We start from the raw sequence: 27,719 nt of genomic DNA, 5'->3' as shown, positions 1-27,719 counted from the left end.
TCTGGGAAGACAAGTCCAAATCCCGCTCCTATCTGAGAGCAGCAGCAAAGGTCAGAACTGGGGTGGCCTCAGAGGTCATCCAGAAGGTCTTACCATGGGGGACATTTCTGGTTGTCATAATGACTTGGATGGAGGGGGAGAGATGCTGTTCTTGGCATTGGTGGGCAGGGGCCAGGGCTGCCAGATATGGGATAGTCCTACCCAGTGGAGACCTGTTCTGCCCCCAGTTCAGCAGGTGCCCCTGCTGAGAAACACCAATGGTCCCCCCATATCTGGGCCTGCAGTTGGGAAGGGACAAGCTCAAGGTGTCCAGCCAGAGCCCTGGCTCCAGGTGTTCTTAGGGAGCCAGGAGGGTGGGAGGGGTTCCTTCTCACAGGGCACGAGTGGCCTGCCCATCCCTGCCCCATGCTCCCAACAGCCCCAGGTTGCTGTCTGACCCTGTCTCAGGGGTCCAGGCAGTCACCTCCCTCCCGTGCCAAGCCGACCTTCCCCACCACGTAGAGCATGCTGGTGTCCGCGTCATAGAAGGGAAACAGCACGCCCGAGGAGCCGTCCAGGTCCTCCTCCAACAGAGGCACAGAGAGGTCATCCTGCAGGGGAAGGGGAGGCAGGGAAGGCCTGGGTCACTCCTGGGGGCCCTCAGTGGTGCTCCCGGAGATAAGAATTCCTGCCATGGTGCTCTGGGCGAGAGTGTGTGTGTCAGAGAAAAAGTGTGATTTTTTTCTATGTGTGTGCTGGGGGAAGACGTCCCTGGTTCTTGGGTTCCAATGTGTGGGCTACTCTCTGGTGGAGATGACATCTTAAAGGCACTAAAATGCTGCTGCCACCTATTTTGTGAGCTTTCTGCCCTTAACAAATCACTTTTTTTTTTTTTTTTTGAGACAAGATCTAACTCTGTCACCCAGGCTGGAGTGCAGTGGTGCGATCACAGCTCACTGCAGCCTCAAACTCTTTGGCTCAAGCGATCCTCTCGCCTCAGCCTCCCAAGTAGCTGGGATTATAGACGTGCACTACTGCACCCAGCTGATTTTCTGCAGAGATGGGGGTCTTGCTGTGTAGCTCAGGCTGGTCTCGAATTCCTGGCCTCAAGCGATCCTCCCACCATGGCCTTCCGAAGTGCAGGGATTACATGCATGTACCACCATGCCCGGCCATAACAAATCACTTTTGACACACCCGATCTCATTCCAATCTTCCCTTACCTGTTTTTTAAAATTTATTTTAATAGATGAAGGAGACTCAGAGAGAAAGTGTGATTTGTCAAGTCTTTGAAACTCCTGTCAAATGCTCCCTCAAAACACTACCGCCAGCTTGGCCCTCACCTCGCCCCGCTCCACCCTCAGCTGTCCTGATGAAATCTTCCCATACCCGTTAGTACCACATTTGCTCCAGGTGCCCCCTCTGCCCAGATGGCCCTCTCCTTCTCCCTTCCTCCTAGTCGTGGTCCCAGACTTAGCTACCTCCCCTCCTCTAGCCCAGGGCATCCCCTGGATCCTGACCCATCTCCCTAGAGTGGCAAGATGCACAGGGTCTGGGTTCGCCCGGGGCTGTCGGCATCTCCCTGCTATTCATCCCCGGATCCCTGGCACCTGGCAGTCTACACTGAATGTGTGAGACATAAATGGGTGTCTGAATGAATGCATGCATGAATGAATGACGCTGGCTCTCAGCTGAGGGGTGATGGTGAGGGATGGGGTGCAGCCCTCACCTGGTCCCACAGGGCCACCTGCCGGTTGTTCCATCGGGATGTGCCCGTGGACATCAGCTTCTTCAGATTCCCCAGAAACAGCACCTTGCTGGCCCGGTGCCCTTTGTAGTTGGCCTCCTGGAGGGACATGTGCAGTTGGTATTAGAGAAACACTGGAGGGGATGCCAGGGGGCAGCTAGGGTTTCTGGCCTCCCTGCTTTGCTTATGCCGCCGCTCTACCTGGAAGGCCTCCCTTTCTCACCCCAGCTCTGCCTGGAGATTCTTCCAGGGGCACCACCTGGATCCCTGTCATCCACATGGAGTCTCTCCCGGCTATCTTTGTTAAGAGTTATTTTTCTGAGCAAGAACAGAAGCAAACTTCTGCCCAGCTCCCTGTTCTTGCTGAAAAAGTATCAGGCACCCCTACAAGGGTGGGCACTGCCACCTGGCCTGTCTTATCTAATCCTCGGAGAGGAAGGACTAACAGCCCGTTGTTGCAAATGAGAAAACAGAGGTCCAGAGCAGGAAGTGCTTGCCCAAGGCTGCACAGTGGCTAAACAGTGGTGTGCTCGGCTCTCCTGACCCCTGGCCAGGGCTGAGGCACGCCAACAAGCTTCGGAGTCAGACAAGGTTCAGATTCCAGCTCTCCATGGGGGTGAGTCATTTCATCTCTCAAGGGCCTCAGTTTTCACACCTACAAAATGGAAAGGGCATATCCCACCTTCCGGCAATCCTGAGAGGACAGACGGGGATGCTGCCTGTGAAGGCGTGGCCCAGACGCTGACAGCATCACTGTCCTGTTCTCTGAAGCCTCCCCCTGTCCCCACTCTGTCCCTTGCTCCTCTGAGCCTGAGCCAGCCCCTGGCCCAGCACTGACCTGGAGGACGGTGCCTGCTCGGGGGTCGATAACCCGAATCTTGCGGTCTTTGCAGGTGGTGGCCAGCAGGCTGCCGTTGGTGTTGAAGGACATGGAGAGGATCACATCTTGGTGACAGCTAATTGTCCTCATGGGGCTTGTGATGACAGACTCCTTTGTATCCAGGTTCCAGATCATCACCTGCATGGCAGAGAGCCAACTCTGAGCACAGGGGCCACCCCGCCCCTGGCCCCCACAGTCACATGCTGGCCAGGATGCAGTGAAATACAGCATCCCCGGGAGGGTGGCGCAGCTGGCAGCCTGGCCAAGAAGCCTCGGTGGGAGGATGATGTGCAGGCTGAAGCTGCTTGTGGCAGGAGGGGGAATCCCAGGGCCAGGCTGTCTAGTGGTGAAAGGAAAACGCCACCTGCCTCTGAGCAACAAAATATCCACGCTGGGAGGACCCCAGGGAACCAGCTAATCCAGGCAGTTTTAGTTATTAGCAACAGTTTGCACCTCCCACACACCAACAGGGCTGTATGTTTAGCTGCACAGGCTGTGCATGCAGAGCTCCAGGGCAATCCATTCCTATAGCCTAGGATGTGATTAGTGCCCCCTGAAGTTGTGTATAGAACAACCAGCACAAACACGTGCAGCAGCTCTGCAGACACCCTGTACAAACAGATGGGAAAGCGCTTCGGATCGGAAGAGTAAGGGCCCAGGTTCCCTCAGTGCTCCCCACAACTACTTTAGTTATTTATTTTTGAGACAGGGTTGCCCAGGCTGCAGTGCAGTGGCATGATCATGGCTCACTGTAGCATCAACCTCCTGGGCTCAAGTGATCCTCCCACCTCAGCCTCCTGAGTAGCTGGGACTACTGGCACATGCTACCACACCTGGCTAATTTTTTCTATTTTTTTGTAGAAACAGGGTCTCACTATGTTGGCTGGTCTCAAACTTTTGGGCTCAAGTGATCCTCCCACCTCAGCCTCTCAAACTGTTGGGATTACAGGTGTGAGCCACCATGTTCGGCCCCCACCTTCCTTTTATCCATCACAGAGGGTCCCGAGGTGCCTCTGTAAATCCCTGTAGTGTCAAAAGGAAAGAACTGAAAGGCCATAGCTATGGTGCCACCAATTCCATTTGTGTACAGATTGGGAAACTGAGGCCTAGAGAAGTCAAGGCACTTTCCCAGGCTATACTGCCGGTCAGAGACTGAGTCGGAAGAGAATCGAGGTCTCCTGTGCTGCGGGTCCCAATCTACAGAGCCTACCACCTGCATGCTTGGTTGTCAGTGGAGCAGGGTGAGGGGAGGGCAGTGCCATCCCATCACCTCCAGGCAAACTGTAATGAGTTGAACAGGGTCCCCCGAAAACTCATGTCCACCTAGAACCTCAGAATGTGACCTTATTTGGAAATGGGGTCTTCGCAGCTGAAATTAGTTAAGATGAGATCGTAATGGATTAGGTGGGCCCTAGATCCAATGACAGGTGCTCTCCTCTTCCTATAAGGAAGACGGACACACAGAGAGAAGGCTGTGTGAAGACAGAAGCAGAGCCTGGAGTGACGCAGCTATCAGCCGAGGATGCCTGGAGCCACCAGAAGCTGGGAGAGGCACAGAAGGATTCTTCCCTAGGGCATCTGGAGGGAGCTGGCTCTCCCAAAACCTTGGTTTTCGATCTCTGGTCTCCAGAATTGTGACAGAATAAATTTCTGTGGTATTCCAGTTCGTGGGAATTTGTAGGGGCTGCCCCAGAAGAAGAACACCCAGACTCACCTTGTAGTCATAGCCGGCACTGAAGAGGATGTCGGCGGCCGTGGGGTGCCACTCCACCAGGCCCACTCTGCGTGCGTGGCCCACGAGCTCCTTCCTGCAGGCCGTGAGGTTCCTGGTCAGCAGCTGCTTGGGGATGCTCCAGATCTTAATCTGGCAGGGGAGACGTGGCCCAAGGGAGCATCAGCCAGGGCACCTTGGCACCGTCACCAGCCTAAGCCACAGATCTGGCAGTGACCAGCAGAAGGACCAAGGGAGCTCTCTCCATGGCCACCTCCCACTCAGTGGCTATGGGCACTGAGGGGCAGTGGAGGGGCAGCTGAGGGTCCTCAGAGGGACAGGGGCTTCCCCAAGCTCCTCCAGCCCGAGCAGGGGTCAGTGCTGACCAGGGATGAGTCTAGGCCTCCAAATCTGCCCTTGAGAGATCTTTGTCATTCTGCTGGCCTGAGGTGGTGGGCAGGTGGCTGGGTTTCAGGCCTCCTAAGCTAGGATATCCCCCACAGTACAGTATTCTACATGCTTCTTGTCCCAAAGGCCCAGGGTAGAGCCTCAAATGCCAGGATGAAGGGTTTAGGCTGCATCCTCAGGGCACTAGGGAGCCAGCGAGGTCTCTGGAGCAGGGCAGGGACAAACTTCTTGCTTTGCAGGTGCACCCTGGATGGCCTGCAAGAGGAAACTCTGAAGGTCAAGAGGCTGGACTGGATGGGGTCAGAGGCCTGTATTTCATGGTGAGGGCCTGAGGAGAGGCACTGGGACTTCCTTCCAGAGTCATGTTGTCTGAAGATGGAGGGGGCTGCCATGGCGGAGAGTAAGCTCCCTGTCACAGAGGTATACAAATGGAGTACAAGGCGAGCCTGGGATGCTGCTGACTTGACCTTCCTTATTGGTCCTGCAAGGTTCTCTGGCCCGTAGTTGATTTTACGCACTGTTTCCCTTAGAGTTATACAGGTTTTTCAGGTAGACAACTTTGCTTTCAATTCAGCAAATATTTATTTCCTGGTCATCTTGGATTTAAAACCAGGAAGCCAACCCCACGAGAGTAGTGCCAGGTTCCAGATACTTCGGTGTGGTGAGGGCTCTCACCACATAGAACCCCAGGAGGAAGACACACTGTGAACAGGTGTGTTTGGAAGATGCAGGTACCACCCGCAACACTGAAGCAGAGAAGACTCCCCAGTGCTAGAGGAGCGACCGTGCCCTCCAGGCCCTGAACGCAGGGAGGAACACGAATGAATTCACTCCATAAATTCACTGTGGGCATAGCTTCGGGGAGAAAAGCCCCTTCCTTCTTCAGTCCCCCAACAGTTATGTCCTGCCCTGGGGCATCAGGGAAGGGATAGTGGCAGGCAATGAGGCTAGCAAGAGATTTAAGAAAGATCTTGATGGGAGCCTTCAAAGCAGTTCTGAAAAGGCAGGTATTACAAAAGTGGGGACAGTTTCAGATATCTGACATCCTGCCAGAGGCCCTGTACTCCCTAGGGACAGGGCCAATTCTCACAGGACCTGACTGTCCCTTTGGTAAAATCACCTCGGCAGACCCTGTCCTTTATGTTCCTCAGCATCTGCTATATGGAAACCGACACAAATCCTCTTTGAATTTTCTGCTTTCCTTTCCTGATGAACTGGTCTGCTTCTTTTGATCTAACTGAAGGTTTTGCAATACATTCTATTGCCCATTTTGCCTTGGCTGCCAGGGAGCTCTTAGCTAAGCTAGGAGCTTGGCTGCTGCAACCCTCCTTAGCCATCATTTCTAGTATTTCCTCACTTTCTCCATCTGTGGCTGCTGCTCTTTAAAGATGTGTCATGGCACATTGGAAAGAGAATGGGCTCTGGAATCAGGCCTCAGTCTGAAGTCTGGCTCTGCCTCCCACAGGCTGTGAAACATTAGGCAAGTTGCTGTACCTCTCTGATCCTCAGCTTCTCCATTAGAAAAATGTCCTACCTTGTGGGGTTGCTGGGGAGACTGTGAGACGATGAGTATGGTGACAGTGAGGAATACGGTGGCTCACAATAAATGGTGATAATGACTTTTATCTTTATTTTAATCATCTGATCATATCTGTGATTTTTAATTTTTTAGTAGAGACAGGGTCTCACTATGTTGCCTAGGCTAGTCTCCAACTCCTGGCCTCAAGTGATTCTCCCACCTCAGCCTCCCAAAGTGCTGGGATTACAGGTGTGAGCCACTGAACCTGGCACATCTGTGGTTCTTGTCTTAAGCCATATCCATCATATTTTAAAAGTGGGTACGAAATGAACTATAAATAAGTAACACTGCACATTGTTGGGGTAGGAATGATAACCCTGGTACAGAACACAGGCTCAAAAAAGTGAGTGAGACTGAAGCTGCTGGAGTGGTTTTAGTGTCCACATTCATCCAAGGCCCTCACAGCATTTTACAGCTCGCTTCTTCACTGTGGGATTAAGTGGAACATCTTTTCTGATCACCATAAAAATGCCCCTTGTAGCCTTTTATAGCCCCCCAAAAGGATGGGCTTTCCCATCGGAATACACATTTTCACTGGGCTTTATTAGCTGGGTGGAGCTATTATGCCCATTTTATAGGCGGGGAACTAAGGCCCATAGTCCTACAGCACCTAGAATGTCTCCTCCTCTACCTAACTTAACACCTCCCCACACAGTGACCTCAACTCCGCGATGGAGTCAGGGGCACCAGAGCCCAGAACAGGTACCGTTCCACCCCACCCACCCCAATCCCACTCTTCAGGAGGGGCTGACACTCACTGTGGCGTCTTCAGAACAGGAGGCGATCTCAAAATCATCAAAAGGGTTCCACTTGACGTCCAGAACGTTCCCTCTGTGCCCGCAGACCTTTGGGTAGTGGGGGTCCAACTTCCCTGTCTGCAAGACAGTGCCCAGAAGGGTTGGGGAGGAGGTGGATTCCACATTAGCATCTGGACAGTCATGTAGTCAGTCAGCAACCAGTCAACAGGAACATGTAAGGGACAGAGCTGGGTGTGAATCTAGGCCTTACTTCTTATTCCCTGTGTGATCCGGGGGAGTTACTTCACTTCTCTGAGCTCTGGTGTCCTCCTCAGTAAAAGGGAGCAATCACAGGTATTTCACAGGCTGGTGTGAGGATCATGGGAGGGAGTAGCTAGCACATGGAAGATGTTCAATAAAAGGGCATTTCCCCTCATACACTGCTGGCGGGCATGTAAAATGGTGCAGCTCTTTTGGAAAATAGTCTGGCAGTTCCTCAAAAGGTTAAAAGGAATTCCCACATGACCCAGCAATTTCACTCCTAGGTCTATCCCCACGGAAAATGAAAAGATAAGTCTACAAGAAACTGGCTCACCTAATCCCAGCACTTTGGGAGGCCAAGGTGGGTGGATCACCTGTGGTCAGGAGTTCAAGACCAGCCTGGCCAACATGGTGAAACCCTGTCTCTACTAAAAACACAAAAAGTAGCGGGGCGTGTTGGCGTGCACCTGTAATCCCAGCTACTCAGGAGGCTGAGGCAGAAGAATCACTTGAACCTGGGAGGCGGAGGTTGCAGTGAGCTGTGATTGCACCATTGCACTCCAGCCTGGGTGACAAGAGTGAAACTATGTCTCAAAAAAAAAAAAAAGAAAAGAAACTGGTTCACCAATGTTCACAACAGTATTCTTCATAATATCAAAAAGTGGAAACAACCCAAATGCCCATCAAGTGAAGGATGGACATACAAAATGCAGTACATTCACGCAGCGGAATACCACTGTCCCCAAAAAGAGGAACGAAGTCCTGGTCCTTGCTACAGCATGGATGAACCTGGAAAACACTAGAAGAAGAGGCCAGGCACAAAAGGCCACACGTTGTGTGATTCCACTTAGATGATGTTCCAGATGTGGTTTCATTGCCTGAGCACATTAATGCATCCCCCTGGTACCTGGTATCCGGAACCCTAAGTAACACATATGAAAAATGCAGAACAATACATTCATGGAGACAGAAGGCAGATTCCGGTTGCCTTGGGCTTGGGAGAAGGGGCAATAGGGAGTGACTGCTAATGGGTGAGGGGTGTCTTTTTGGAGTGATGAAATGATTTTGAAATGTGACAGTTTATTCACAGTATATTCATAGCCTTGTGAATATACTAAGATCCACTGAACTATACACTTAAAAATGGTTAATTTTCCAACATGGCAACACGGCATAATCCCGTCTCTACAAAAAATAAAAAAGTTAGGCCTGGCATGGTGTTTCATGGTTGTAATCCCAGCACTTTGGGAGGCCGAGGTGGGTGGATGGGGAGGCTGAGGCAGAAGAATCACTTGAACCTGGGAGGCAGAGGTTGCGGTGTGCTGAGATCGTGCCACTACACTCCAACCTGGGCAACAGAGTGAGACTCCATCTCAAAAATAAATACATAAATAAAGAGCCAGGCATGGTGTTGCACGCCTGTAGTCCCAGCTACTTGGAGGGCTGAGGTGGGAGGATTGCTTGAGCCTGGGAGGTCGAGGCTGCAGTGAGCTGTGATTGTGCCCCTGCACTCCAGCCTGGGCAGCAGAAGGGGACCCTGTCTTAAACAAAATACAAAAAAACAAAAATGGCGAATTTTCTGGTATGTGAATTCTATCTCAATTACATAGAAGGGTCTTTTCCCTCATTTTCCCCTTTCCTAATGAGAATCCTATATAGATGCTGGGAGGGACATACAGGTCCCCCAGCCCATGCCATACAGCCCTGAAGCTATTTCCAACTCCACCAACAGACTTGGATTTCTTGAGGTCATAGAGAAACCACACCAGTTCAGTCACAGAACCTTGGACTGGCAGCGACCAATCCACTCATTTTGCATATCACATTGCATGGCCCTGGCAGAAGAGGGACCAGAACCCAGGCCCTCGGCTTGCCAATGCAGCCCACATCCACCATCTAGTCCCAGGTTCTTAAGCCACCCACCAGAATGCTCCCCCAACCATTTTTATATCTAAGTGAAAGAGACAGCTGAGAAGAAAACTGGCCAACATCCATCCATCCCACAAATATTCCCGAGGTGCCCAGGAGACAGGTACTCTTGGAGGGGCTGATTGCAAGGTGAACACACAACACAGTCCTTGACTTTGCAGAATCAATAGTCTCAGGACTTTTTCTAGCGGGACTTTCAAGAACAGGGTGGACTCAGGGAACACCCAACCTTCTCTTCCTCCATCACCTCCCCATCTGTGTAGAAAACACTGTACTTTTTTTTTTTTTTTTTTTAAAGAGACAGGGTCTCGCTCTATTGCCCAGGCTGAGTGCAGTGGTGCAATCATGATTCACTGTAGCCTCGAACTCAGGGTAAAACAATCTTCCCGCCTCACCCTCCCAAGTTCCAAGCTAGAACTACAGGCGTGCCACAGAGCTCAGCTAATTTTTAAAATTATTTGTAGAGATGGGGTCTTGCTATGTTGCCCAGGCCGGTCTCAAACTCCTGGGCTCAAACAATCTTCCCACCTTGCCCTCCTAAAGTGTGGGATTACAGGTATGGGCCACCATGCCTGGCCTGTACACACATTTTAGCAGCTCTGCAAACAGAGGAGGTGGTCCTGTGCCTCCCTCTGGAAATACTCTGGCTAATCCAGCTCTCTCCCCTTAGGAAAAAGTGATCAGAATCTTCCCCCTAGACTGGATCCCCTACTGGAGGGGACACTGCTACAAAGGACATTATTTAACAAATCTGAATAAGAACGGTAGATTAAAGTATTATCACAACATTAAACTTATAGAAGTTGATAATGTACTAGGGTAATGTAAGAGAATATTTGTATTTTTAGGAAACACAGAAGTATTTAGGGATAAAAGGCTAAGATGGATGTAACTTACCCTCAAATGGTTCTGAAAACAAAAAATTGTACACACACCTACACATTCAGAGGGAGAAAGAGAATGGAAAAAAGGGAAAGAATGTGGACTTGTGTCCTTCGTTTGTGATGTACATGGAGGCAGGTGAAAATTTTCTTTCTTTCAAGCGGTCTCTGCCTCCTCCACAGCAGGACAGAGGAGAGAGGTACATGCTTCCTGCCCTGTCGTGGCAGGGCGGTACCTGGAGCTAGGGTCTTGGAAGGACACTGCACCTACAGGCCCTGGCCCAGGTCTCCATGGGACCAACGCTTAAGTCATTAACCATTTTTTTTTTCTTTTTTGACATGGAGTCTCATCTTGTTGCTCAGGCTGGGGTGTAGTGGTGCGATCTCAGCTCACTGCAACCTCCACCTCTCAGGTTCAAGCAATTCTCCCTGCCTCAGCCTCCTGAGTAGCCGGGATTACAGGTGCGCGCCACCACGCCCGGCTAATTTTTGTATTTTTTAGTAGAGACGGGGTTTCGCCATGTTGGCCAGGCTGGTCTTGAATTCCTGACCTCAGGTGATCTGCCTGCCTTGGCCTCCCAAAGTGCTGGGATTACAGGCTTGAGCCACTGCGCCCAGCTGCCAGTGACCTCTTGCTTAGCCTCCAGGACATCCTGTACACTGTCCTCAAGGTGAGTTTTCAAAAATTAAAACCTGACTGTGTTGTGCACCTGCTCAAAATTTGCAAGCCTCTTTTTCCTCATCTGTAAAATGTGAATGAATAATAATCTCTTCCTTGCAGGATTGTTGAGAGTTAAATGAGATACTATGCATGAAGAGCCCAACAGTCAGGTGTTACTATAAATGCTCAGCAACAGAAGCTATTATTATATGTATACGTATGTATATTTGTATGTCAAAACTGAGAAAAAAAACTAAAAGGAATGAGCCAAAATGTTAATCATGGTTATATCTAGACGGTGGAATAAATGGCTGGCTTTAATATCGTTGTCTTTTTTTTTTAGCTATGTAAATTTTGCAATTTAAAAAAGTGTTTACAAACAAAAATACAGATTTTCTGAAAAAATTGGTCCATCCAGGATTAGCCAAAAACTTCTGTTATAAAACTGTAGTTCCTGAAGGTCTCTAGAGACCAGGAATGGCACCCACAGCTGCACTGTCTTATCCTGCACCTGTGGCAGGCATCGCGAATGGATCCCAGCACCCTCTCTTGGACCTCAGACTTGGGGAAACCCAGCATGCAGCAGGGACTTGCCCAGGGTCACTGCAAAGGTGAGGGGCAGAGCTGGGAAGTGTGAGCCTGGTGCTGTACTTCTCGTGCTCTGGGAGAGCACCAGTGCTCTGTGAGTCCGTGCCCTGGTCTCCTTCCTGCACACAGCCTTTCCTTTCTCTTGGATCATTTCCTGGGTCAAAGGCCAAGAGCAGTACTGTGTCTTTGACTGTGGCGCACTGATTGCTCTCAGGGCCTTTATCTCTAGACTCTGGCCCAGGGCCATGCCCCAATTTCTGCAGTGAGGTTTCTCAAGAAAAGCCAGAAGAGCTGACTCTCAGGCTGCCCTCGGGCTGACGGGAGGCAAGCTGCCCAGGAGCCTCATTCAGACCCACACCTCCTGCCTCCCACAGACTCCGGGAAGGTGCCTTAGGGTTAGGCGTGGCTCAGAGGGCCTAGCCCTAGACAGCTTCTCTTCCTTCTCAGCCTTCTCTTCCTTCTCAGCTGATGAGGGAAGGTGCTGGATCATACCACCTCACCCCTCCTCTCTGCCCCACCTCTCCTGCCCTGCCCTGGGCTGGCAGATTGCTCTGCTTCTAAAAGCGTTTTACATTGAGGACCACAGGCAGGAGCGGACATTAGCCAGCCTGGTGGGGTATTGACTGAGCTGCTAAAAGCCTGTCAGGGGCATTTATCATCAGGAGGCCATTTCCACCTTCTGCCCATTAGACCAGCACTCAGCCAGAAACAGGCTTCTGATGGATGGGGTGTACAAGCTCTAAATCAGGGGAGACACACCTGCTCCCCTCGCAGACCCCACAGAACCCTGGCTTGGCCTGCTCTGCCTGGAGAGGCACCATCTCCAAGTCTCCAAGGGGCTGCCCTGGGGCAGAGGGGGAAGACAGGACAGAAGGACCCAGGAAGAGCCAGGCAGGTGGGGGGACCGGATTGGGGATGCTCTAGGGCAGACCTCCATTGCCAGAAAGGCAGAGGTTGTGAGGCCACTGTCACAACCCTCAGCACTCAAGGGAGCAGCTGTTTCTACAACAGCATCATAGTCACGACCTCAAATGAGCATCCCAACAGCTCAGGGTGGAGACTGGGAGACAGGGGTGGCAGGATGGGCAGAGGGAGGACACACAGCATAGCAGAGGTGAAGTGGGCAGGCAGACGCTGGCTTCCAGGGGTGGAATCCCTGCCACATCCCTTACCACGGGGCAGCCTTGGGCAAGTGACCTCAGTTCTCTATGCCTCAGTTTCCTTGTCTACAAAATGACAACAGTAGTAGCACCTCATTCACAGTAAAGCACTGAAGACAGGGCCCGGTACTTGCTAAGCATACTTGCTCAGTACATTAGCCAGAAGAAGCTTGTCACAGTTCATTACCATCACTCAGTTTCATTGTTGTCCGGTATGTTTCAGGGGCCAGGGGATATACTCCCTGGGGGGGCAAACTGTTCTGCTGGGGGACTCCCATCCTTTCCTACATAGCAGTGTCTGCAGGCATGCCCTCCGTGAATGAACTGGTGGCTTGATTGTTTTCCTACTGGTGAACACATGCAGCTGGATCAGACATGTTCCCGTGTCTATAAGAAATAGGTTTTTAAGTGCTTTTTGACTTGGCACAGTGGCTCACGTCTGTAATTTCAGCACTTTGGGAGTCCAAGGCAGATTGCTTGAGGCCAGGAGTTCAGGAACAGCCTGGGCAACAGGCCCTATCTCTACAAAAATTACAAAAATTAGTCCAGCGTAGGGATGTACACCTGTGGTCCCAACTACTTGGGACGCTGAGGCAGGAGGATCACTTGAGCCTGGGAGATCCAGCCTACAGTGAGCCATGATCATGCCACTGCACTCCAGCCTGGGCAACAGAGTGAGATCTTCTCTCAAAGAAAAAAAAAAAAAGCTTTTCTTTAGAAACCATAATCTAGGGAGTCATATATGTGCCAGGCCCAGTGCCAGGTGCTTTGCTCATATTATTTGATTTACCTCCCAACCACCCCAGGATGTAGTACAAGAATTCCCCATTTACAAGTGCAGAGGGCTGGGGCTCAGAGAGGTTGACAATCATGTACTAAGGACAGCAGAGCCAGGACTGGGAATGTTTCCTCTTACGGCCTGGTCTGCTCTTGCTGTCCTCACACCATGGTTATCATCAAGGACCCACTCCTTGAGTATGTTCTTTTCCAGGCTGGACAAACTCCTAGAACTGGAAGAGACTTCCAAAACATCAGACTAGCCCATACCCTGTCTTTCTAGAAGGGGAATTTGTGTGGATGGAACAGATACGTGCTATGGAAGGCTCTGGTTCCAAACAGTTGGCTAGGACAGGGCATAGAGGGCTTTGATGAAATAGGCAGAACCTTGTCTATAGGCAATGGGGAGTCCTGGAAGGCATCTGAGCATCGGAGTGATGTGGACACACATCAGCTTGAGAAGGGTCAGGTTGGCCTTAGTTTTTTGTTTGTTTGTTTTTTGAGACAGTCTTGCTCTGTCGCTCAGGCTAGAGTGCAATGGTGCGATCTTGGTTCACTGCAATGTCTGCCTCCCAGGTTCAAGTGATTCTCCTGCCTCAGCCTCCCAGGTAGCTGGGACTACAGGCATGTGCCACCACACCTACCTGATTTTTTATTTTTGGTAAAGACCGGGTTTCGCTGTGTTGGCCAGGCTAGTCTCGAATGCCTGACCTCAAGTGATCTCCTGCCTTGGCCTCCCAAAGTGCTGGGATTACGGGTGTGAGCCACTGAGTGTGGCCTGTTTTGTTTTGTTTTGTTTTTTCTTTTTCTTAAATAGCGATGGGGTTTCACTATATTGTCCAGGCTAGTCTCACATTCCTGATCTTAAGTGATCTTCCCATCTTGGCCTCCCAAAGTGCCAGGATTACAGGTGTAAGCCACTGTGCTGGCTAAGGCTGGCCTTGAAAAGCATGGCAGTGCCTGCCTCTCCCAGGCACCTGAAGGCCACGGTGTCCATTACGCCCTGAGGCCCATGTCCCCTCTGGCCTGTCTACTCCCAGCAGGGTTCCAGGGCTGACCCCCAGGGACTCTGCCTGCCGTTGCTTTCATTCCTCCCCACCCTCCACACCTCACAGCAAAGTCCACCTTCTTCACCCCCTCCCTGGAGTGACTCTGCGGCAGGCTGGGCCCCAGGTTCAGGAGCACAGTCCTGGCCTCTCCCCAGCCTTCCCCTGCTGCCTTTGTTTCCCTGGGTACAGTCCCTGGTTGCCAAGTCTGCAGGTTGCAAAACTCACCTCCAGCCTCCCTCTAACCAGCTCACCCTGGGTCACAACAGGCAAGAGGGAGGGACCCTGCCTGCAGTGTCACTCCCTCTGGGACATCTGAAACTGCCTGGGGCAGCCCAGCCCCTCTGAGAAGGACTTCCTGGACTCTGTGGCAAGGCCAGACATCTCCCAATCTCAATGCAATATATGTACTTCATTAAATCATTAGCTAGCTTGTCCCTTCCTCGTTCTCACATCACTCGCCTACTGATACCTCTCTGTGCCTGGCACGGAATATAATCCTAGTAACGAGTAGAGGCTGATGCAAATCAGCACCAAACCTCAGGAGCTGCAGGTCAGTGAAGTGAGAGCAAGGTCCCAAGGCCACACCCAGGTCTCGGCTCCCATTCGGGTCCTGGACACACTGCACAGGTCCTCTGGGAAGTCATATTCCTGAGCCTTAGCGACCTCATCTGTGCAATGGGGCAAGATCCCCTATAAATGGGGCTAATGTTCATAAGGCATCAGCATAATCACTCCAAGCCTGGTTACAACACAATAAAGAGCCTCTAAGGCCTGTCTGTGCAGGTAAGTGCTCTGGGATGGCACCTGCACAGTAGTACTGGATGTGGTTACTTAACAAGAAACAGATTGGCCAGGTGTGGTGGCTTATGCTTGTAATCCCAGCACTTTGGGAGGCTGAGGCAGGAGGATCCCTTGAGCCCAAGAGTTTGAGACCAGCCTGGGCAACATAGTGAGACCCCATCTCTACTTATAATAAGAAAAAATAGGCCGGGCGCGGTGGCTCACGCCTGTAATCCCTGCACTTTGGGAGGCCGAGGCGGGCGGATCACGAGGTCAGGAGATCGAGACTATCCTGGCTAACACGGTGAAACCCTGTCTCTACTAAAATACAAAAAAAAATTAGCCGGGCGCGGTGGCGGGCGCCTGTAGTCCCAGCTACTCGGGAGGCTGAGGCAGGAGAATGGCGCAAACCCGGGAGGCGGAGCTTGCAGTGAGCCGAGGTGGTGCCACTGCACTCCAGCCTGGGCGACAGAGTGAAGACTCCGCCTCAAAAAAAAAAAAAAAAGAAAGAAAAAAGAAAAAAGAAACATCAATCAAATACAAGATGTGGACCCCATCTGGACTTTGAGGCAAACAAAAAGTGGCACGTATGTGGCAACCAGGGACCATTTAACATGAATTAGGAATCAGGTGACACAGGAGTTATTATTAATGTGATCCTGGCATTATGGTTATGTCAGAAAATGTCCCTGGTTTTAGAATTGCATACTGACATGGGGCGGGGGGCGGGGGGTGGGGGGCAGAGGTTGAAATGACAAAATGTCCAGGATTTGCTTTAAAACACTTCAGGGAAAAGGGATGAGTGAAGCAAGAGGGAAAACTCTTGATACTTCTAGAATCTGGGCTGAGGAAAGTTCATAATATTATTTTTATCTACTTTTTTTTTTTTTTTTTTTGAGACGGAGTCTCGCTCTGTTGCCCGGGCTGGAGTGCAGTGGCCGGATCTCAGCTCACTGCAAGCTCCGCCTCCCGGGTTTATGCCATTCTCCTGCCTCAGCCTCCCGAGTAGCTGGGACTACAGGCGCCCGCCACCTCGCCCGGCTAGCTTTTTGTATTTTTTAGTAGAGACGAGGTTTCACTGTGTTAGCCAGGATGGTCTCGATCTCCTGACCTCGTGATCTGCCCATCTCGGCCTCCCAAAGTGCTGGGATTACAGGCTTGAGCCACCGCACCCGGCCTATTTTTATCTACTTTTGTGCTTGAGATTTTTCCATAATTATGAACACGAGCTAGATTAGAGCCTTGCTATTGAAAATGCAATTGGCAAACAAGTAGCATCGGTATCACCTAGGAGGAGGGAAGTCAGATTTAGCAAGTAAAATACAGAATGCCCAGTAAAGTTCAAACTGCAGATAAACAGCTAATTTTTCAGTGTAAGTAGGTCCCATGCAATATTTTACTTACACCAAAAATTTGTGAAAATAGATTGACAGTTTCTTATATGGCTAAACATGCAACTCCCTAATGACTCAGCAACTGCACTCCTGGCCCTTTATGCCAGAGAAATAGAGACTTACTTAAATTCACCCGAAAATAAGTACACAAATGTTTGTAACAGCTTAATTTGTAATAGCCCCAAACTCGAAACAACCCACTGGCTTTCAGTGAGTGAATGGTTATGTAAACTGTAGTGCATCCATACCACAGAATACTATTCGGCAATAAGAAAGAACACAGAGGCGGGAGTGGTGGCTCACGCCTGTAATCCTAGCACTTTAGGAGGCTGAAGTGAAAGGATCACTTGAGCTCAGGAGTTTGAGACCAGACTGGACAACATCATGAGATCTCGTCTCTATTGGTAAAAAAAAAAAAAAAAAAAAAAAAAAGAGGCCAGGCAAGGTGGTTCATGCCTGTAATCCCAGCTCTTTGGAAGGCTGAGACAGGCAGATTAACTGAGGTCAAGAGTTCCAGACCAGCCTTGCCAACATGGCAAAAACCCATTTCTACTAAAAATATAAAAAATTACCCAGGTGTGGTGGTGTGTGCCTGTAGTCCCAGTTACTTGGGAGGCTGAGGCAGGAGAATTTCTTGAACCCAGAAGGCGGAGGTTTCAGTGAGCCGATATCATGCCATTGCACTCCAGCCTGGGTGACAGAACGAGACTCTGTCTCAAAAAAATAAATAAAGTAAATAAACAAATACATATAAATTTAAAAAAAGAAAGAAGGAACATACAATTGAGGCCAGGCACAGTGACTCACACCTGTAATTCCTGAAGTCTGGGACGTTGGGGTAGGTGGATCACTTGAGCTCAGGGGTTCAAGACCAACCTGGGCAACATAGCAAAACCTCACCTCTACATAAAAAATATACAAAAATTAGCTGGGTGTGATGGCATGCACCTGTAGTTCCAGCTATTTAGGAAGACTGACGCAGGAGGATTGCTTGAGCCCAGGAAGTGGAGGCTTCAGGGTTGCAGTGAGATATGATCATGTCACTGCACTCCAGCCTGGGTGAAAGAGCCAGACCTTGTCTCAAAAAAAAAAAAAAAAAAAGAAAAAACAAACAAAGAAACAAAACCCCAAAAAACATGATCAATACTCAATATATGCAACAACCCAACTGAATTGTGAGAGAATTACACTGAGTGAAAAAAGCCAAGCTGAAAAGGTTACATATCATATGATTCCATTTATGTAACATTCCTAAAATGGGAAAAGTATAGAAATGGAGAGCGGGTTAATTGCCATCTGGGGTTAAGGAGGGAATGGTGGTGGAGGGAACAGATCTTTGTGATGGAGGAATGTTCTGTATCTTGACGGTATTGATGCCAATATCACAGCAGTGATATTGTACTGTGTGCTATAGTCTTATAAGATGTTACCACTGGAAGAAACAGGGTAAAGGATACACAGAATTTCACTGTAGTATTTCTTGTAACTGCTTGTGAATCTACTATGATGTCAAAATAAAACTTTTAACTAAAAAGAAAAAAGCAAAAATAATTATTTGTTGTTTATCTGAAAGTCAAATTAAACTGGCCATCCTGTATTTTATTGGGCATCTCTGGGAGCTTGTTGGAGATGCAGATTCCCTGGCCCCACTTCAGACTCACTGCGTCAGAACCTGTGTTGTAACACTAAAGTGTGAGAAGTTCTGATCAGTGGCTCCTGGGTGTGTTAGTCCATTTTGCATTGCTATATAGGAACATGTAAGACTGGGTATTTATGAAGAAAAGAGGTTTGTTTGGCTCACAGTTCTGCAGGCGGCAAAAGAAGCTCTGCTTCTGGCGAGGACTGCAGGGAGCTTCCAATTATGCAGACGATGAAGCGGGGGATCAGGTGTGCCACATGGCAAGAGAGGGAGAAAGCAGGCGGCGGGGAGGTGTCCCAGACTCTTTTCAACAGTCAGATCTTAGGTGAACTCATTATCACAAGGAGGGCACCAAGCCATTCATGAGCTGCCCCCATGACCCAGACACCTCCCATCAGGCCCCACCTCCAACACTGGGGATCACATTTCCACATGCGAACTGGAGGGACAAACATCCAAACTGTATCACAGCTCCTGCTGGGTCTGGATTCCTAGGAGTCTGTGATGACAGCGATTAACACGTGTCTTTGAGCTATTTATGATATTTCAAAAAGCCCAAAGAGAATCACACATTTTACCTAGGATCAGGCTGTGCAGGACAAGTGAGTTTCTTTTTTTTTTGAGACAGAGTCTCACACGTTGTCTAGGCTGGATAGAGTGCAGTGGCGCAATCTCGACTCACTGCAACCTCCACCTCCTGGGTTCAAGCAATTCTCTTGCCTCAGCCTCCCAAATAGTTGGGATTACAGGCAGCTGCCACCACGCCCAGCTAATTTTTTGTATTTTTAGTAGAGACAGGGTTTTACCATGTTGGCCAGGGTGGTCTCGAACTCCTGACCTCACGATCTTCCTGCCTCAGACTCCCAAAGTGCTGAGATTACAGGGGTGAGCCACTGCACCTGGTCGACAAGTGAGTTTCAACTCTCCAGTGGCTTCCCACTGGACACAGGATAGAGTCCAGACTCTTGCCTGGGCTTACGGCGCCTTCACAGTCCAGGCCCTACTCCCCAGTCTGACCTCACCTCCTCCCACCACTCTTGCCGACGTGCTGACAATGCACAGACACACCAAACCCATTCCCACTCAGGGCCTTTGCATGCTCTATTTGTTCTGCCAGCATACTCTCCCTCTAGAGCCTCAAGTGGCTCTCTGCTCAAAGGTCACCTTCCCAGGAATGCCTTCCCGGACCATCCTGCCTAAACTAGGTCCCCACTCCCCACCCACGTCACACTCTATCACGTTTTATTTATATCAGTTGTTAGTACCCATTTACACTGAGCAGTTCAGGCAAGTTAGAAACAGTGACAGTTCTGAGAGTTTGAGTAATAAAAGTCAGGAAAACCAACTAACTATTGAATTAATTAAGAGTGCAGTTTGTTTGGTGGACATAATCTTTTACAAGCATGCAGAGCTTGGAAGAAACAAGTAGCAACATGGGCCATCTATTGGGGTCCTTCCCATTTTTACCCTTTTATGTCTTTCTACAAATCCCATTTTGCACTTGTCCCTCCCCAGCTTGAAACATTCTCTCTCTCTTTAGGATACAGGTCACACGCCTTACCCCAGCATTCAAGTCTCTGCTCAGCTGGACCCCGTCCACTTCCTCAGGGTACTCCCCTTCTTCTCCTTCACAGATTGTTTATTTGTTCTGGCCAGACAGCTGTTCTCTGCATTGCTTCCTGAGCATTCTATATACAGTTGCACCTCCATGCCTTTGCTTGTGCCCTTCCCTTGGCCATTTATGCCCTCCCTATTTATCTGGATGAACAACCATTAGATAATTTGTGGAGTCAATGAAAATTTATGAGCAACAATTATGCACCCAACTACATTAGGAGGTACTAGCAGAAAAACACAAATGACTCTAATTCAAAGTCGTCAGGGCATGGGTCTAAGGAAAAAATAGGCTTGGAATGTCCTAATAAAAGAGAATGCTGTGGGAATTTGAGGGAGGAAGTAAAAGTGTCTATCCATGAATATAGTAAATATTTCCATTTATTGAGGTCATCTTTATTAGTCTTTTAACAACATTCTATCATTTTCCTTCTAGGTGGTGCTTGTTTATTCCTAGGTATCCAATCTTCTTTTATTCTATTGCAGATGTTTAATTATATCATCTAAATATCCCCAGTATGTACAAATGCAATTCATTTTTGTGTTCTGATTCTTGTATGCACTACCTTCCAAATACTCGTATTTTTCTAATAATTTGACTACATGTTCTTCAGAGTTCTATGTAGACAATTATATATGTAAATAATAGTAGTTTTATTTCTTCCTTTTCCATCCTAAAACTTTCAACTTGTTTTTCTTTTGCCATCTTTTTGTTCTTTTTTCTTTTTTTTTTTGAGACGGAATTTTGCTCTGTCCTCCAGGCTTGAGTGCAATGGCGCGATCTCGGGTCACTGCAACCTCCGCCTACAGGGTTCAAACAATTCTGCAGCCTCTGGGATTACAGGCATGCACCACCACGCCCGGCTAATTTTTTTTATTTTTAGTAGAGACGGGGGTTTCACCATGCTGGCCAGGCTGGTCTCAAACGCCTGAACTCAGGTGATCCATCTGCCTCGGCCTCCCAAAGTGCTGAGATTACACGCATGAGCCGCTGCACCCGGCTTCTTTTGCTGTTTTTCTTGTCTTTTTTTTTTTTTTTTTTTTTTTGAGATGGAGTCTCCCTCTGTCGCCCAGGCTGGAGTGCAGTGGCCTGATCTCGGCTCACTGCAAGCTCCGCCTCCTGGGTTCACGCCATTCTCCTGCCTCAGCCTCCTGAGTAGCTGGGACTACAGGCGCCGGCCACCTCGCCCGGCTAACTTTTTGTATTTTTAGTAGAGACGGGGTTTCACCATGGTCTCGATCTCCTGACCTTGTGATCCGCCCGCCTCGGCCTCCCAAAGTGCTGGGATTACAGGCGTGAGCCACCGGGCCCGGCCATTTTGTCTTTTCTTTAAGGGAAATTGTTATTGCTCAGTGTGTGGTAGTTAAGAGGACTATTCAGGCTTTGTGTTTCTACTTGACTCAGTATTGACAAGTTACATCTTCCTAGTCTTACTGTGCAGGACATGACCTTTTATCTTATTCCCGATTTTATTTTATTTTGTTTATTTATGTTGAGACAGGGTCTTGCTTTGTCACCTAGGCTGGAGTGCAGTGGCACGTTCATGGCTCAATGAAGCCTCGAACTCCTGAGTTCCAGGGAGCCTCCTGCCTCAGCCTGCTGAGTAGCTGGGACTACAGACATGCACCACTATGCCTCGTTAATTTTTGCATTTTTTGTAGAGATGGGGTTTCACTATGTTGCTGGTCTCAAACTCCTGGGCTCAAGAGATCCGCCCACCTTGGCCTCTCAAGTGCTGGGCCCATAGGTGTTGGCCACCCTGCCTGGTCTGTAGATGCTTCTAACATTTCCCCTTTATGAATGATATTTGCACTATTTAACAAATAAGTCAAGTTAATAGTATGAATAATGTGATAAACTGACATCATGTGTCCCATGACGTGATGATCTAAAAATGATATAGCACCACTCATGCAATATTCTTGCCAAAAATACATAAATGATTCTAATCACGAGGAAACAATTTGGTAAGTCCAAATTTAGAAACATTCTACTGAACAACTGACCTTTACTCCTGAAAAATGTTAATATCATGAAATAAGGAAGGCTAAGAGATGACAATTAATGCGTGGTCCTGAATTGGATTCTAGATCAGAAAAAAAAGCTACGATAAAGGTCATTACTGGGACAACTGATATAATTTGAATTTGGGTTGTGTATTATAATTAGCATTGTATCAATGTTAAATTTCTAGAATGTGGTTATGTAAGAGAATATTCTCGTTCTTAGAAGATACAGACCGAAGTACAGTATTTGGGGGTAAAGGGTCATCTCTATAACTTTTTCTCTTTTTTTGTTTTTTGAGACAGAGTTTTGCTCTGTCACCCAGACTGGAGTGCAACGGCGCGATCTCAACTCACTGCAACCTCCACCTCCCGGGTTCAAGCGATTATCCTGCCTCACCCTCCTAAATAGCTGGGATTACAGGCACCCACTACCACACCTGGCTAATTTTTTGTATTTTTAGCAGAGATGGGTTTTCACCATGTTGGCCAGGCTGATGTCGAACTCCTAACTTAAAGTGGTCTGCCTGTCTCAGCCTCCCAAAGTGATGGGATTACAGGTGTGAGCCAGCGCACATCTGGCCGATAACTTTTTTTTTTTTTTTTTTAAGAGATGAGGTCTTACTCTGTCACCCAGGCTGGGGTGCAGTGGTGCTTTCATAGCTACTGCAACCTCAAATTCCTGGGCTCAAGCAATTATCCTGCTTCAGCCTCTCGAGTAGCTGGGACTACAGGTGTGTACTACTGTGCCCAGCTAACTAAAAAACAATTTTTTAAGAGATGGGGTCTTGCTATGCTGCGCAGGTTATATGTCTATAACTTCTCTGTTTCCAAACATACACACACACACACACCCCCGCCGAGAGGCAAAATGTTAAAACCAGTAAACCAGGTGAAGCTTACTCAGGAATTAGTTCAATTTCATTTGAAATCTTCTGTAGGCTTGAAATTGTTTCAAGATAAAAAGGTTTTAAAATGCTGTTTGCTATAGGTTAGTGAAATTCTCTCTTATCCCTCATCTGCTAATTTTCTTTTTGTTGCTGCTGAGTTTTTCTCATGCCTGGGTATTGGGCTTTATCAACACTTTTTCTCCATTTATAGACATGATCATATGGTTTTTCCTCTTTCACTTGCTAATATGACTATTTACCTTTATAGGTTTACTAATATTAAACCACCTTTAGTTTCTGGAATAAATCCAACTTGGTCCAAATGTATCTTTTGTTATTTACTGTAATTTGCTAGTAATTTGGCATCCATCTTCATGAGTGAGATTGATCAATATTTTTTTCTTTCTTATTCTGTCCTCCTTGCCTACTTTTGGTATCAAGGTTGCAGTGGCCTCACAGAATGAGGAAAGAAGTTGTTCATCTTTTTTATTCATGGAAATGTTTGTAAAAGATTAGAATCGTTCCTTGAAAGTTTTGTAGGATTTGTCTGTAAAACCATCTAGGCCTGGAGTCTTTCTTATGTGTTTGTGTGTGTGTATATGTATATATATATGTGTGTGTGTGTGTGTGTATGTGTGTGTGTGTATATATATATGTAAAACATAAGCAACATGCAAAAAGTGTAAAGAATGAAAATTATCAGCTTAACAAATTACTGGAAAGTAAATTATCCATAATTGCTACCCTCCCAGGCCAAGACATGAACCATTACCAGCACATAGGAGGTCTCCCATGAGATGCTTTCCAATCGTAACCCTCTCCATCCCCCAGGGGTAACTGCTATTCTGTTTTTCACGGTAGTCTCTTCTTTGTTTTTCTTTAAAATTTTACTATGTAATTATGCAACTGTTAAAATATGGTTTAGGGTAAGCTGTTTTTAATTTAAGGTTAATTAAATGATATATTTAAAATTTGTTTGGCTGATTTCACTCAACCTTATCTTTCTGACTCAACCATGTTGTTGTATATACTACACTTTACTCCTTTTCATGGTTTCGTATATTCACTAGTATGGATATGCCATAATTTATTTATGAAATTCTTGGACATACAGGTTTTCCCAGTTTTGCAATAATATGAACAATGCTACTCTGCACATTCTCATGCTTTTGTTCTGGTGCACAGAAGCTCCAGTGGTGCACACTGCGTGGTATAAACCTATGGGTGGTATTTCTGGGTCACAGATATATGCATTTTCTTCTTCTTTCCAAAACAGGTGTGCCAGTTTACACTCCCATCAGAAGTGTCTGATAGTTTACACAACTCTGTATACTTGCTGTCATTTACTAGTGTTAGACATTTTTGACAATCTGATGTGTAGTGGTATTGTACTAGTTTACTAATGAGGTTGAGTAGTTTTTCAAACGCTTATTAGCCATTTGGATTTTTTTTGCTATGAAGTGCTGGTTCAGTGTTTTGTGGATTTTTGGCTACATTTTATACATTCAAGAAATGAGTCTTTTGTCATGTTTATTATATACTTTTCCACTCTATAGCTTGCCTTTCCTTTTGCTATTTTCTTTAAGGGAAATTTTTATTGCTCAATTTTTGTTTGTTTGTTTGTTTTTGTTTTTGAGATGGAGTCTGGCTCTGTTGCCCAGGCTGGAGTGCAGTGCAGTGGCATGATCTCAGCTCTCTGCAACCTCTGCCTCCTGGATTCAAGCAGCTCTCTGGCCTCAGCCTCCTGAGTAGTTAGGATTACAGGTGCCCGCCACTGTGCATGGCTAATTTTTGTATTTTTAGTAGAGACGGGGTTTCACCATGTTGGCTAGGCTGGTCTCGAACTCCTGACCTCATGATCTGCCAGCCTCAGCCTCCCAATGTGCTGGGACTAAAGGCATGAGCCACCGCACCTGGCCTATTGCTCAATTTTTAAAGTACTTAAAGGATTATTCCTTTAAAGGACTTCAGGCTTTCTATTTCTACATGAATCAGTATTGACAAATTGTATTTTTTAAGGAGTTTGCCCATATTGTTAATGTTCTCAAATTTATTGGCATATAGTTGCTTGTATTCATGTCTTATTAGATTTCGAAGTTCTGCTGTGATATTGTTTTTCTCATTCTTGATGCTTTTTGTACCCGTTCTCTTTTATTGTTGGCCAGTCTCTGCAGGGGCTTGTCTATCAACAAACTTTTGGACCTTTTGATCTTCTGTAATGTATCCTTATATTCTCTTCCATGATTTCTGCTTTTTTTTTTTTTTTTTGAGACGGAGTCTCGCTCTGCCGCCCGGGCTGGAGTGCAGTGGCCGGATCTCAGCTCACTGCAAGCTCCGCCTCCCGGGTTCACGCCATTCTCCTGCCTCAGCCTCCCGAGTAGCTGGGACTACAGGCGCCCGCCACCTCGCCCGGCTAGTTTTTTGTATTTTTAGTAGAGACGGGGTTTCACCGTGTTAGCCAGGATGGTCTCGATCTCCTGACCTCGTGATCCACCCGTCTCGGCCTCTCAAGATTTCTGCTTTTTATTATCTCCTTCCTCAAACTTTCTTTGGGTTTATTCTGCTGCTCTTTCACTTTTTTTTTTTTTTCTTTTGAGACAGGGTCTCACTCTGTTGCCCAGGCTGGAGTACAGTGTTGTAATCATGGCTCACAACCTCCCTGGGCTCAGGTGATCTCACCTCAGCCTCCTGAGTAGCTGGGACCACAGGCAAATGCCCCCATGCCCAGCTAATTTTTGTATTTTTTGTACAGATGGGGTTTCACCATGTTGCCCAGGCTGGTCTCAAACACTTGGGCTCAAGTAATCCCCTGGCCTTGCCCTTCCAAAGTGCTGGGATTACAGGTGTGAGCCACCGTACCCGGCTCTAACTTCTTAGATGGAATGTTTAGTCATTACTTTTTAGGCTTTCTTCTTTTCTAATATAAGCATTTGTGCTATAGATTTCCCTTGAAGCCCCGCTTTCCCTACATCTCGTAAGTGTTGTGATATATTTCATTTTATCAGTTCCAAGGATTTTTAAATTTTCATTTGGATTTTGTTTTTGGCCTATAAATTATTTAGAAATATGTTTTTAAGTTTCCAAATGAATAGGAATGTAAGATTTATCTTTTGTTATTGATTTCTAACTCAATTGCATTGTGTTCAGGAAACCTGGTCTATGAGATTCTAATCCTGTATAATCTTTTAACTTCTGAAGTCCTCTGAGGGTCTAAGTCTGCTATTTGTTGTTTCAACTGACTCTCACTCATGGTGGTGTACATGTTTTGTGATCTTTGTGAATTCACATTTCCCTGTGTTTAATCTGTGGGGATCATGTCCATGTTGTGGATCCTTTCCTCTGGAGAGGTTTCATGTCGGTTTCTGCTGTGAGCCAGTGGCACTACTAAGCTGGGATCCCTCTAGCCCCTTCAGGTGTTCTGCCTTAAGGTAGAGACTTAGGGTTGGCATCCTGAATGGACTTGCTGTTAGATTGACCTATGTGAAACTGTTGCTTTTTTGGGGTCAAAACCAGTTGAATATCCACAATTTTATATCGTCCAACCTATACTAGCAACTCTTGCCCTCAGGACAAGCCTGTTCTTCCTGCTTGCTTACTGTTTGCCTCTTCTAGCTAGTTTTGACTCAATGTTTGTTTCCCTTTCTTTGGTGGGGAAGGTGGCTTTGGAGACTTTCTCAATTTCCTGTAATCCCAGTAAAGCATTAAAAAATTATATTTTATTCAGGAGGAAATTAATTTGCAGAATTATTTTGTAGAGAAGAGGAGAGGTGCTAGGAGTAGCTAGGCCAACTGCTAGAGGCTAAAATTCAGGACAGATGTATTTTTCCCAGTGAGGAAACCAAGGCTCAAAGAGATGAAATGACTTACTCAAGGTCACACAGCTAGTAATGGGCAGGGTTAGGACTTTCTAAAAAGCTAGGCTCTTTCCACTTTCCCTCTGTCCTGCCCTGCCTCCAGAGAGCTGTTTGGACCTGGGGGTGTCCTTACCTGGTGCAGGGGGATGACGAGGAAGGCCCCTCCACCAGCACACTCAGTCACAACTGCAATGAAGTGGGGGTTGACGGCACAGAAGTGGTTGTCGTGAACGCTGCGGGTGATAGGCACGGAGTCATAGCAGTTCTCCTTGCTGGCTGGTTTGCCAAAGACATGACGGAACTTGGAGCTCCGGTACTGGGGGTGCCATGACATCTGCAAGAGACAAATGGGACAAAGGGTATGAGGCTCCCTGCCCTGATCATGGGACACACGGAGCTCTCGTCTTAAGAGTACATAAGAGGATACAAGCAGGACAGTGGTCAGTTCAACGTGGACAGTGATGCACTGTGAAGGGTGACCAAGTGAAAATACTCTAATTACTGTTATTTCTATAGACCCGGTGAGATAAGACGGGATGATGTATAGCTATCACTGACCTGCTTGCTGATGTGTTAAGGCTTTTCATCCCTTTGAGTGTGAAATGTAAAAAGGCAGAAAAACCACAGAGAGAATCCACCACATTGACCCCCATCTGCCATCTCACCAGACAGCTCAGCACCCTCAGCCCAACTAAGTAGGTACCACTGCGCTCTCTGGAGCCAGCCTGCCTGGGTTTCAATCCCAGCTCTGTCTCTTATCAGCTGGATGGCAAGTGACTTCACCTCTGGAGTCTCAGTTTCTCCATCTGTAAAATGAAGTCACAAAAGTATCTGTCTCAGCTAGGCATGGTGGCTCATGCCTGTAATCCCAGAATTTTGGGAGGCCAAAGCAGGAGGATTGTTTGAGCCCAGGAGTTCAAAACTAGCCTGGGCAACACAGCGAGACCCTGTCTCTAAAAAAAATAAAAGAGAGAGAGACTGAAAAAAGTATCTGTCTCATAGCCTTGTCATAAGGATTAAGTTAGATGATGTATTTAGACCCCTTGGCGCATGGCAGATACTTGATCAACAGTGGCAATCACAACCACTAGTATCATCTGGGCGTCTTCAGCTTGCTTTGCTCCTCATCCAGCCTTATATTTGTTCACTCAATATTTACCGAGCATCATGTGTGTCTAGGCCCTGTGCCAGGTAGCA

The 27,719-nt window shown here is 47.7% G+C and overlaps 2 protein-coding genes across 3 annotated transcripts in view; both read right to left on the bottom strand.

The window, feature by feature from the left end:
* Positions 1-27,719, bottom strand: part of TRIM14 (tripartite motif containing 14) — a 288,671-nt gene that overhangs the window by 51,755 nt on the left and 209,197 nt on the right. The window lies entirely within an intron of this gene.
* Positions 1-27,719, bottom strand: part of CORO2A (coronin 2A) — a 71,757-nt gene that overhangs the window by 9,201 nt on the left and 34,837 nt on the right. For both annotated transcript variants that reach the window (XM_015117227.3, XM_077965671.1), the window contains 6 exons: positions 26,656-26,856; positions 7,063-7,179; positions 4,321-4,470; positions 2,565-2,744; positions 1,709-1,825; positions 486-590 (listed from right to left, as the gene is read on the bottom strand). In XM_015117227.3, the coding sequence (XP_014972713.3) occupies positions 486-590; positions 1,709-1,825; positions 2,565-2,744; positions 4,321-4,470; positions 7,063-7,179; positions 26,656-26,856 (870 nt within the window). The remainder of the gene's footprint in view (positions 1-485; positions 591-1,708; positions 1,826-2,564; positions 2,745-4,320; positions 4,471-7,062; positions 7,180-26,655; positions 26,857-27,719) is intronic.

The sequence above is a fragment of the Macaca mulatta genome, chromosome 15 (genome assembly GCF_049350105.2).
Source record: "Macaca mulatta isolate MMU2019108-1 chromosome 15, T2T-MMU8v2.0, whole genome shotgun sequence".
NCBI lineage: Eukaryota > Metazoa > Chordata > Mammalia > Primates > Cercopithecidae > Macaca > Macaca mulatta.
Note: the sequence above shows the minus strand (reverse complement) of the source record. Positions and strands in the feature narration are given on the sequence as shown.